We start from the raw sequence: 12525 nt of genomic DNA, 5'->3' as shown, positions 1-12525 counted from the left end.
GTCAAGCTGAGAAAATGTGAACATTTCATAGTATTAAAGTTTAGAACCAGTTGTAGTCCCTTTCTTGATATAAGTTACACTTAACTCTAGGAAAATTATTATGATTTGGCATTCCTACAATACGTCCTTCCGATGGCAGGCTTTATGAACGACTAATACTTATTAAAAAGAAAAAAATTAAAATGAGTAAATTTTGAAAAATTTGTATCTTGAAACGAATTCCATATGTTAAGTCTCCCTAGAAACACAGAACGGGCAAAATATTGCTTAAGAAATTTCAAAATATAGACAAAAACTCCTCCCAAATGGACAGACATTAGAGATCTTTTTGCAGATGGAAAAAATGAAGGCTCATTGTCTAAAGGAGAATAAGAAAAAGGATCTTTCTTCTTCTCATACAGGACTTATGGCAGAGATTGCTAGGTCTTATCCCCACATGCACTTAACTCCAGCTAACAGACTACATTTACTATTCCTCCTTGCTAAGTGTGACCATGTGACTATGTTCCAGCCAATGAGAAGCAAGCAAAATTGAAATGTTGAATGGGGCTTCCAAGAAGTCTTTTAAAAGGGGAAGAATGCATTCTTTTTTCCCCACCGCTTTTTCCTTTCTGCAGCCTGAGAAGTTGATGTAATCCGTGAATCTTCAGCAGCAATCTGGCCAAGAGGTAGGAGCCAGTGGCTGAGGGATAATGAGGTAGAAAGAAAAGAATCTGGGTTCTTATTGACATCCTGAGGCCTCTATATCAACTTTGGACTGCACTGGCCTTTTTTTACATAAGAGAAAAAATAAACTTTTATTTAAGTCACTTTATTTACTTATTTATTTATATTTTTAAAATTTATTTAAGTCACTTTAATTTTGATTCTTTTGGGTATATGCAACAGAATCTAATCCTATTCTAAATCCTAATTCTTTCTGAATGAGCATTAACTATCAGATCATACTCCTATTGGGGAATGAAACTTAACAAAATAGGTGATAATTTAAAGTTCTACTTAATAATAATCATGAAGTTTTCTCAAAGTACATAATGACAACTTTTAAAAGCTTTCATTGTAGACTGACAACAAATGCTCAATAAGTACCAATGCTCTAGAAGATGATCAAGTTTTAAAGGTTTTCTAAAATAGCATTTCCCAAAGTAGTATGATTTTGGACATGTTAGCAACAAGAGCAAACAACAAATTAATATTTACAATTATATGACACTAAATTTGGTGACCAAAGTTAAATTTGGTGAACAAAATTAAAGAGAATCCTTATTTTCCAAAAGGTATCACTCTTTGGAAGACAATATGGGGAACACACGAAATAACATACAAATCTACACATCATTATGTAAACACTGCTTAGACACACAACAGCAAATATTTTTGTGTCAAAATGTTTATGAATGCATTTTTTGGTGATAAAATTGCAATAATAAAGAGCTCATACTTAGTAAGATACAATAATGGGAAGAGAAGGCATCGACATGATTTTATGTGTTGAATTAGCTTTAGTTTCTTATGCAATTCGGTTTCATGCTATCTAGATTGAACACTAGCAGGGAAGAAAAGCATTTTATTTACGGTAACATTGAAGGAGACAGTCCATTTTATGTGGGAATAATGGCTTTTTAACAGTGCTCAATTAAGAGACATTTAGGACCCCTGCCTCAAAAGCCATTAGCAAATTTATCTGGAAGATTTTATGCTATATCATAAAACGGCCTAAACTGCCTAGTATGCCAATTTGCCTAAGACTCTTGCCACATAAGCTGCTTTCAAGAGCCAGCAATAAGTATCATAAATACTTAAATATAAAAAGTTGAAGGACATTGGCATTCAAAGGAGATGACACTGTTAACTCATACTGCCAAAAATTTAAACACAATTGCATTTTGCTTTGGTGTGAAATTTTCCTATTTCCATTTCTATTTAACCTTTAGTTTTTCAAATAGCCCTGGCAGTAGAGGGCCTGATTGATGGTTTTTCTTAACATTGTCAACTATTAATTCAAAATCGAAGTCAAGTTCCATCGTGAGGCCCAGAAATCTGTGTGTTGGTGACAAGCACCAATGCCTTAAAGTCAAATTCAAATTCCTTAAGCTGAACACTTGTTCCTCCTTATCTCCTTTTCAGTGTAACTGGAACACACGGAGTCTCTCAACTGTGCATCCTTGAGATTACAAAGCTATCTTTCGGTCTGTCTACATTAGCGAACTAACTGAAGTTCTTCAACATTCCCTCTTTGGTTTGTCTCTCACCTCTTTGACACCTATCTACTATTTCTTCTCAAACTTTCTCCAGCCTCTCAATGACTAGAAAACAGTAAATGCAAACCAACCAGCAATGACTATTCAGAAGGATAATTCACAGAATCTCCGGTTTACTCTATGTTGATGTATGGATATGTATTAGGTGAGAACTTCCTTTTTTTTTTTTTTTTTTTTTAAAGAGACATCTGGGTGTGTTTTATTTTCTGTGGATACATTCTCCTTACTTCTTTACTTCTGTTTCACACACTATATTCTGGGACTCTTCCCAACTCTTCCCACTGTAATTCCATCTCCAAATTATGTAATGCTAAACAGCAATTTTTCTTTCTACAAGCCGCCATCCAAATTTGTGGCAGGTATGAATTCCTTGCCCTAAATTCAGAGCACTGTTAAAAATCCAGATACCGAGGCCTCTAGCTAGGCTGAGAGCACAGCATTCTCCCAGAAGCAACAATTCATATACAGACGCAGGAAGCATTTAAGGGTGTCCCATTCAGTCAGCTCAAAAGGTAACGCTTTGGCTCTTGTCTACAATACTTATGCCAACTCAAGGTGAGCACTTCATACCTGCCCAGCCAGTGTAAACAGTGCTATCCCGAGGGTCTGCCGACTTTAGGCCCCTCTCCATTTGCTGAAGAAGCTCTCGAATCTTATTGTTTAAGCGTTGTGAGAACTCAGGAGTCAGCTGTAGATATTAAAGGGAAAACAAATATCAAAAAATATGGACCACTCAACTTGCTGGACTACAGGCTATCAAAAATAGGAGAGCACTTCCTTTCCACTTAAACCACTTCTTCTGCCTGGGGAAACTGGACAAATTAATAAAACCTAAAAGGGCTATGACATTTTCCTACTCAATGCAAGAAACGTTCTTTAACTTAAATGTTCTACATAAGATTTATAATTAAATACTAAAATAGACTGCTGATGAAAAGGTGGCATGCAGTAATTCCCATCTAATAGGGAGCATCTCTTATTTAAATCGATATTTTTTATTATAATAAAAGTCATCTTAATAAATTCAGCACAAATCAGAAGATGTTCGCTGTTTTCCAGCCATTCAAGAGGCAGCAATGATAATTCCCTAAGGAAACACTCTCATTGCTTTAGTTATTTAAAAAAAATGAGGGTCAACGTTCCTAAAAATCCACTTGCAAAAAACGGATAAACAAATTTTAAAAATTGTACAAGTAGCAGAAGAAAGTCAAAATAAATTCATGGATATCAGGGGCCGTGGGCAGAGTGGAGAGAACATCAGACCTAGCATCAAGAAACCCAGGCCTGCACAGTGCCTAGCCGAGAAGTGAGGGGCTTCATCAATACTGTCCAATGAATGAGGCTGAGTGCTCTTAGCTCTCAGCACCTGCTATTAGCTGAGTGCTCTCACTCTACTCATAACTTCTTTATGCTTCAGTTACCTTTATAAAGTCAGGATAATAACACCTGCCCCACCAACGTCAAAAGGTACTCTGAGGATCAAATGAGATCATTTACATCCGGAGATGTAACTGTTAGTACTGTTACAATTTTAAGCAGTCCAGGGGTCTATAACAAGTAATAATTTGGATATGGATTAAAAAGCCTATGAAGGTTGGGGCTGTGGGGGTAGTGACATCCATACGGAGGCCCACCAACGCACTGTTATGCATCCTAAAGGCTACTGAAAAATATTTTGCAAGTTCTGTATACCCTGAATCATGAAGTGTCATAAAAAGTCACTTTAATGTATCCCTCAACAATTTTAGGAACCTGCTATAATTCCCAGACTTGGATTTTGCAAAGCAGTAAAATTTCAAAACAGTGTTGGGGAATATTACATGGGCACAAACATTTTATTTCACCCTGCAAACCTGATTATAAAAACTACTACCTGTTAACATAATCTCCTTTTTTTAAAAAGGGTTAACATAATCTCATTTTTTAAAAAGGGCATCTTAAGCCTGAAAAAAGAAAGCAGGTTGTGTCAGAATTATTATAAAAGATATTAAATTTTACTTCTGAAGAGCATCTCTGATAAGGCAAATCAAACTATCAACCAAATCTGGACTGATTCTGAAACACCACAATGATCCCTTATTTCACACTCTGAAGAAGAAACCAGACTGTCTGACGGACACACTCCCATTATTTAATAATTTCTGCCAAGAGGTGAAGGTTTCAATAAGTCTTGAAAATACATTTAGGAAGATAAAACGTACTTCAATATTAATATAAAAGGTCTATGAATCTCAACTAGATAGAAGAGTATATCTACATGAGAACATGTCATCTTCTGTTCATAGATCATGGATAATTTATCATCTTGCCGGGCCTTACTCTGAGACCCAGAATGAGAACACCTCAGCCTCAGGAACAGAAGTTACTTTCTATTTGTCACATAATTGCATTTAATAAAGGTGACCTGCCTTAGAATACTGATTGCTTGTGGCAGACCACAAAATTATTCAAACTCTAGCAATAATTTGCAGAGTCTCCAAAAGCCCTTTTTTTTTTTTTTTATGATAGATGCCAGAAAACACTCCTTACTCAACGTCTGTGTTAACCAATTAAGGAGGACAGATCTCTAGGGTCTGAACCTTGATGTTCAACACTAAACAATTTTAGAACTGGTATGCTAGTTTCTTTCTGGAATTGGTCCCAAACCATGTGTTAGGTAATAAATTACTTTGTTATTTTTGGAACAGAGTTTAAATTCTTGAATATCTTTTTTTCTCCCTTGGAAATGGTTAAATTTGTAAAAGCATTTAATTTATAAACAGCCTGAATAGTGAGCTTATTTTATTGAAGGCGTCTGTCATTAGGATAAACCCTCAGGCATGCTCTCTTTGCCAAGTAAGCATGAAACAGCAGGTCTCCCTCCAACAAGACCGGACAAAATACTTCAGCTTTAGGGTCTACAGAGCTGGACAGAACACAGGGCCAAATGGCCAAAAGGAAGCCATATGACATCAAGATCATTCTAAGAAGCTTTGCTTAGGTGGTTCAAGTTTGGTCTTTTAAAAAAAAAAAAAAAAAAAAAAAATCAGGGGCACCTGGGTGTCTCAGTCAGTTAAGCATCCAACTGTTTCGGCCCAGGTCATGATCTTCTGGTTGTGGGACTGAGCCCCAAGTCTGTGCTCAGTGTGGAGTCTGCTTCAGAGTCTCTCTCTCTCTCAAATAAATAAATAAATAAAATCTCTAAAAAAAAAAAAAAAATCAGACTGACTATAGATTCACACACACTTTGGCACCCTTCTATCCTACAACTCTTCTCCATCTCTTTCATCCTCCTACTTGCATTACTGATGTAAAATGAATCCATCGTGACAAATGTTTCAAGGGAAGAACCAAAAGAGCCACACATCAAGTTAACTTGGCAGGTAGGAGAGCTCTGAGGCCATTTAGGGCTCACGAGAAATGCTTTTCGTATGGCGAGTCTAGTAGATATAAACTGGTAGAACTAAAAAAAAATTAAATTGAAAAAATGTGTGTGCACTTCAAAGAGGTCACTCTTCTGACCTAACACACTCTAGAATTTCTCAGCTGGGTATTCTTAGAAAGAACTGCATCTCCTCTTGATTAGGTTCACTCAAAGAGGCATGAGAAAACACAGGCCTGGGGGATGTTACAATCAGCTTCTCTTTTGCTCAGTGCTTTACAAATAACATGAATAAAATAAAATAAATTAAAATAAAATAAATAAAATTAAAAAATAAAATAAATAAAATAGAATAAAAAATAAAATAAAAATAAAATAAGTAAAATAAAATAATAAAATAAAAATAAATTAATTAAAAATTACAAAATTACAAAATAAAAATAAAATAAATAAAATTAAAAATTACAAAATTACAAAATAAAATAAAAATTAAAATAAAATAAAAATAAAATAAAAAATTAAAGTAAAATGAATAAAAAATAAAACAAAAAATAAAATAAAAAATAAAGTAACAAAAAAAATTAAAATAAAAATTAAATTGAATTTAAAAATTTAAATAAAAAATAATAAAATAAATAAAAAATAAAATAAATAAAACAAAAAAATAAAAAAGTAAAATAAAATAAAATAACACTGTTACTCCCTCCCGCCCCCCCCAGCTGTGGGGATGTCCTGCAAAAAGTGGCAACACTAGGGCGATTTTCAGGCCTGTGTCCCCACATTGTAACTTAGCACTTTGAGCTTAACGCTGCCTTTACCGCGCATCCCAGCTTCTTGCTGTCCTCGTTTACCTGCCCAGGTTCCTACACACACCTAAGGCAGGAACAGGGGACATCCCACCGGGCCTGCTCTCCTCTCTTTCAACTGATCCAAAAAAAAAAAAAAAAAACCACAATTGCATAGAAAAAAAAAAAGACACATTCGCCAATTTTTAGGCTCTAAGTGCTCAATGACGGAGCCCCTGTCCATGAGGACTGTGCTCGAGTCGCAGAGCCGGCCCCGTGGCTGGCAGCGGCATCTCGCGATAACACGCGACCTAAGGGGGACGCTCCTCCCTTCCTCCTCTCCACGCTAGGCCCCGGGGGCAGGGATGCGGGCGCGGGTATCCCACACTCACCCGCCCGGCACAATCAAAGTAGCTTTCGGCCAGGGATTTGTTAAAATCGGCGTACGGATTCGGGAAGGCCCTTTGAGCCATGACGCCGGAGGCGAGCCTGCAGAGCGGAGGGAAGGAAGCGGCGGGGCAGAGCCCGGGGCCTCGGCGGAGCAGCGCGCGGGCGGGGAGGCTCGGACCCAGAGCCCACGGCGGCGCGGCTGCCGGGAAGCTGCACCTCCGCGAGCAGGCCGCCGGGGCCCAGCGCGCGCCGCGGAACAGGGACCCCGTGCGGCGGCCTCGGCTCTGCTCCCCGGACGCGGAGCAGCGAGCCGCCCGCACGCCCGGCCACGCCTCGGCCTCTCACGCAGCGACCTCGGACGCCGGCAGCCGCCACGCTTTCACCGCCCACTTCCTGCCAGCCGGACCAATCAGGAGCGCCCACTCCCCGGAGCCCCGCCCCCTTCCCATGTACCGTTTGTTAAAGAGACAGTAGCGTGATGTCGAAAGGGTTGGCCCGGGTGCTTCCTCCCGGGGGGCGGGGAGCGGGGGCGGGGATGGGCATCCGTGCCAAGTATTCCCGTACCTTCTCTTTTAATTCTTTTTTTTTTTTTTTTTTTTTTTTTTTAAAAAAAAGAAAAACTAATTCAAGTGCAGATGATTCATTAGAATTAGGAATTTATCTGGAGAGCAACAACAACAAAAAAAGGCTGCTTTGGGGCCTGAACATACTCCTATTTCTACTGCTCGGACTGAATGAAATCCGGGAGGATGATGTGTCTGCAGAGACCTTCCAGACTTTGTCTTTTGCTTCCGGAAAAGCAAAAGGGAAGAAAATAAAACACCATTGCCAGCATTAGCAGCTTGGAGGACAAAAAAACAAAAACAAAAACAAAAACAAAAACAGGGTATATTGAAGAGCTGCGTCCTGGGTCCCTTGGAGACAGTGATGACAATTCGCCCTCCAGGGCCCCCGAGGCCGAGCTGTGAATGGCCAAGGGCAACCGAAACTTCAAGGAAAATGCATGAAAACACAAGACTCCAGAAGTCAGATCTGCTCCTTGGCCTCAGGTGGGCCCTGATGCTGTGTCTACCTGAATCCTTGGCTACCTGAACATGGACCTGCAGTGACCAAGTCCAACAGAGCAGGATATCCGCAACATTGAAGTTCAATGTTTAAGTCTCCAGTGTCTGAAAATCAGTCCTTTCCTTTACAATTAACTCCCACCGGGTACATATTAATCCCAGTCTGTGGCTGAGAGAATCCTGGAATGCAGTTAAAAAAGAGTTACTGTCTCTACTCTTTTTCCTTCCTCTTGTTTCAGTGAAGGACTCGGGGCATCAAACATGGAATTCCCAGAGCGCTCGCTTGGTTAAGCATTTGCCTTTGGCTTAGGTCATGACCTCAGGGTCCTGGGATGGAGGCCCAGGTAGGCCTTCCTGCTCAGCCAGACCCGCTTCCCCACTCCTGCTATCTCTGTCACTATTTCTATCTCTCTCTCTCAAATAAATAAGTGAAATCTTAAAACAACAAAAACAACAACAAAAAAACCCATTCAACCGGTGAAGCTCAATCCCCACCTCCACCCCCACCTTGGCCTGAAATTGTCCCTTTGTGGCTGCCCTCTCACAGTCTACATCTGACTCCGCCCCCTTTGCTTTTTTCTAAACTATTGCCTTCTAAGACATTTGTTAGCGCTTTCACCCAATTCATGAAGATTTAGTAGAGGCCCTCAGTGAATCTCCGATTGGTACTCTTCCCATTTTAATAGATGGATGTGTGGTAGAGCAACTCATAAGAAAGAAGAGGAAAAGGACTGAGAGGCATTTTATCAATTAATTTTCTTTAATTATTAATGGCTTGCTATCAGTTTATCTCGTTCACAGTCTTTATGAGCAATTAGCATCAGTGCGGCATTTAAGTAGATTAATGACTACTAGAGGGAGAGAGGCGACCAAGACAGTAGATTGTGCTTGAGCAGAAATAAAAGACGAATGGAAGGGGGAAGATGGAAAAAGAGTAAGTAGAAGAGTAAGATGGAAAGAAGAAAGGAGCATCTTGAAGGAAAGGAGCATTCTTTGATCTTCGGTCAGCTTGCAAGGCAGCCTCCCAAGGATCTTAGAAGGTAAATGGAAAATGCAATGAAAAAGTGTAAGGGTTTTCGCTCTCAGCACTATTGAGAGTTGGAAAGGGATGTTTCTTTGCAGGGGGAGCCCATTCCGTCCATTAGAGTGTGTTTAGCAGCATCCCCGGCCCCTGCCCACTGGGTGCCAGTGGCACCCAACTCCCATGTGGTATGACCAAAAATGTTTGCAGTTGTTGCCAAATGCCAAATATCCCTTGTGGGGAGGAGGAGAGCAACAAATTGCCCCTGGCTTGTGAACATTGAGATAGCGTGACCAACAACTTTTAGTAAGATTCGGCAACTGTCTAAATAATTCCAGTGTCCTCCTCGTTGAAGATTTGGCTTGCTCAAATAATGTGCAGAAAGAAATTCAGGAAGAACCTGGGGAAGGAGGTTTTTGTTGTATGGGCTTCTGTATTTAAATCTCAGGTGCAGAAATGAACTAATTATACTCCTTGGTTTTTCATATAACATTATCGGTGTATTCGTATAACATTATCGGTCTATTTTAATTTTTCTCTTAATGCCCAGTTCCCACCCAGTCTTCTCCTCCAGAAGGCAATCACCACAATATGTTTAATTTATAGATCTTTGGAAAATATATCATGAATACTTGTAATAAGTGGAATAGTGCTACAAATACTCCAGAGCTTGTGACCTAGATCTGTGTTGCTCTGCGTACAGTTGGTTGTTTTAGTTAATGTGTAATATTTTCATAGTAGAACTCCACCTCATTTTACTTATCCTTCCCCCCGAGGATGGGCATTGTTTCTCACTTCCACATCACAAATAACCGGCCAGGTATAGCCAGGCACATGTTTTCAGAAGGATCTGGATGTGAGTATTCCTGAGATGAACACTGCAGGCCACCCTCATCTGCCATTTGGCTTTCCGCACTTTCGGTCCCCCCGTAGTCAGCCTTGCTCTGGACACAGAGGGTTCTCCTTATGAGGAATCATCAGAAGGTCATTAATAGCCTAACTCTACCTCACGACGTCTGCATCATTCTCACCTCATCTCACCACGTGGGCCTTTTGTCATCTCACATCATCACAAGAAGAGGGAGCATCAGTACAATATAATACAAGAAAAGATTTTGACGTAGAGAAACCACATTCACATAACTTTGATTATTATATTTTTATAACTCCTCTATTATTAGTTACTGCTGTTAACCTCTTACTGTGCTTAAGTTATAAATTAAACTTGATCCTAGGTATATATGCCTAGGGAAAAAAATATGTAATATATGTAGGATTCGGAGCTACCTGTGGTTTGAGGCATCCACCAGGGATTTTGGAACGAATCTTCCACAGGTAAGGGTGGACTACTGTACCCAAAAGTAGATTGCTGGATCAAAGGACATCTTATCTTTGGTTTCCCTTGTCCCTTTAGAATACTTTCCAGAACTATTGGACTAGTTTATTTCCCCTCCAATAGTATCTAATCGTTTCTGTCATTCCCATGTCCTCTCCAACACTGGTTATTATCTAATGTTCTAGTTTTCGCAGTTCTAATGGGCAACGTGGACATATCATTGATGGTTAAACTTTCAGTATTTTTGTTGCTGAGGATGTTGAGCTTTGCTTGTTAGACATCTGGCCTTTCTCTGAGATTTACTGGCTCATATCCTTTGGCCATTTTTCTATCGGGTATTGCGTTATTTTCTTGTTGATTTGCAGGAGTTGTTTTTGTTTTTTGCCTGTGCGTGGGGGGAGCAAGTTATTATAGATATTAATCTTTTTCTGCCTTAGATGTTGCAGAATCTCTTCTGGTCTGTTAGCTTATTCAAGGGTATCCTTCCTTGTACCATAATTCTTCATTTTAATGCAGTTAAACTCATCCAACTTTGACATTGTGATTTGAGGATTTAGCTTCATGTCCAAAAAAGTCTTTATCTACTCCTAGGCTGCAAAGATGGCTTTCTGCATTTTATTTTATCATCTTTTTAAGTTTACATTTAGGTCTGTAGCCCCTTTGGAGTTTGAATATAGCATAAGGCATGGATCCAGACTTATTTTGGGGAGGGTACAGAATTGTTTTGAAGGTTCAGATATAGTCAAAGTATGAGCAAGTTCTCTCTTTGTTAGTCAGAAGAACCCATAGATCTGAAATACTAGAAATTATGTAAAACCCATTTCTTTTGTTTTGTTTCATTTTGTTAGAGAAGCAACCCAAAGAATTTCTCCTTAGTTCTGGCTCAAAAGAAAAATACTTGATGTAGACATACTTGTATTAGTCTTCTAGGACTGTCATAACAAAGGATAGCCAGATTGGGTGGCTTGAACGACAAAAGTTGATTTTCTCACAGTTCCGGAGGTTGGATATCTGAGATACAGGTGCTGGCAGGGTTGATTTCTTCCTCTTCTTTTTAGATTTTATTTATTTTTTTCATGAGAGACACAGAGAGAGAAGCAGAGATATAGGCAGAGGGAGAAGCAGGCTCCATGCAGGGAGCCTGACGTGGGACTCGATCCCCAGACCTCGGGAGCATGCCCTGGGCCGAAGGCAAACACTCAACTGCTGAGCCATCCAGGCTTATTAGGGTTGATTTCTTCTGAAGCCTCTTTAGCTTGCACATGGCTGTCTTCTCCCTGTGTCTTTGCGTGATCTCTGTGTGTCTGTTTCCTAATCTCTTCTTGTAAGGACACCAGTCATAATGGATTAGTACCCAGCAGAATGACCTCATTTCACCTTAACTACATTCTTGAAGAACCCATATCTCCAAGTATAGCCACACGCTGAGGTACTGGCAGTTAGGCCTTCAACATATGCATGTATGGGAGGGGGGCACAATTCTGCCCATAACAGTACTATTTTCATCTGTGGCTATGGTGGCTGAACACATTTATGGTCAATAGAGTTTTGATTGTTGATGATTTTTCAAAGCCCATTCCTTTTTTTTATAAATTTAGAATAATTTTTTTTGGAAAAAATATTAGAGTTTTACTTCTTTCATTTTGTAAATGTACCTTGTGTAAACTCTCAGGAAATACTCATTGTATTATTGCTTTTAGAACAGAATACCTCTAGAAATCCGGTAAGGTCTATATTAAACTGAGAAAATGGGTATGATCTGAGAGCTCTTTAGTTTTGTTCTGATATCTTAGTTTCAAAATGTTACAGTGTGTACTAGTTACAAAGAAGGTCAAAAGCATAATCAGTGAAATATGTTTATTTTTCTCTTCATTTCATCTTATTGTTTTTCCCTCCCTCAGTGTGTTATCCTTGTCTGTAAGGTCCTCATTGGTCATGGCACATCTGTATTCCAGCTTGTGGGAAGGTCGGTTAAACACAGGGGTGCACTTGCCTTCAGCCCCAGGCCCGGGAGTGGAAACCAACACTTCTACATTATTCCACTGATGAGGATTTAGTCACTTTGGCACGCCTAGCTGTCCAGAAGGCTGTGAAATCAAGTCTTTTGCTGAGCTGCTGAGTGTCCAGCCACAAAGAAAGAAGGAAGACTGATTTTGGTGGCCAGTTGGTGGCTCCAGTGCATAATGGCAGTTCTAGTAACTGCTACTATGTGTCTGCTATCAAAGGGGCAACAGCTTATCTTTCTGTTGATGTTACCTTTCCCTCTGACCTCCTAGCAACCACACCTTCTGTTTCCTCCCACAATTT

The 12525-nt window shown here is 39.7% G+C and overlaps 2 protein-coding genes across 5 annotated transcripts in view; one reads left to right on the top strand and one right to left on the bottom strand.

Moving 5' to 3' along the window:
- LANCL1 (LanC like glutathione S-transferase 1) overlaps positions 1-7068 on the bottom strand; it is a 36781-nt gene extending 29713 nt beyond the window's left edge. The window contains exons 1-2 of one of the 2 annotated variants that reach the window (XM_077885472.1): positions 6800-7068; positions 2832-2949 (exon numbers count right to left, since the gene is read on the bottom strand). In XM_077885472.1, coding sequence (XP_077741598.1) covers positions 2832-2949; positions 6800-6880 — 199 coding nt within the window. In that variant the 5' untranslated portion in view covers positions 6881-7068. Of the gene's footprint in view, positions 1-2831; positions 2950-5296; positions 5413-6799 lie in introns of those variants that run through there. The other variant, XM_077885471.1, reaches the window with a different exon arrangement.
- Positions 1-12525, top strand: part of CPS1 (carbamoyl-phosphate synthase 1) — a 354529-nt gene that overhangs the window by 165354 nt on the left and 176650 nt on the right. The gene's annotated exons all lie outside the window — the stretch shown is intronic.

Source organism: Canis aureus, chromosome 36, assembly GCF_053574225.1.
Source record: "Canis aureus isolate CA01 chromosome 36, VMU_Caureus_v.1.0, whole genome shotgun sequence".
In the NCBI taxonomy this organism is placed as follows: domain Eukaryota; kingdom Metazoa; phylum Chordata; class Mammalia; order Carnivora; family Canidae; genus Canis; species Canis aureus.
This window is presented reverse-complemented; position numbering and strand designations above follow the sequence as displayed.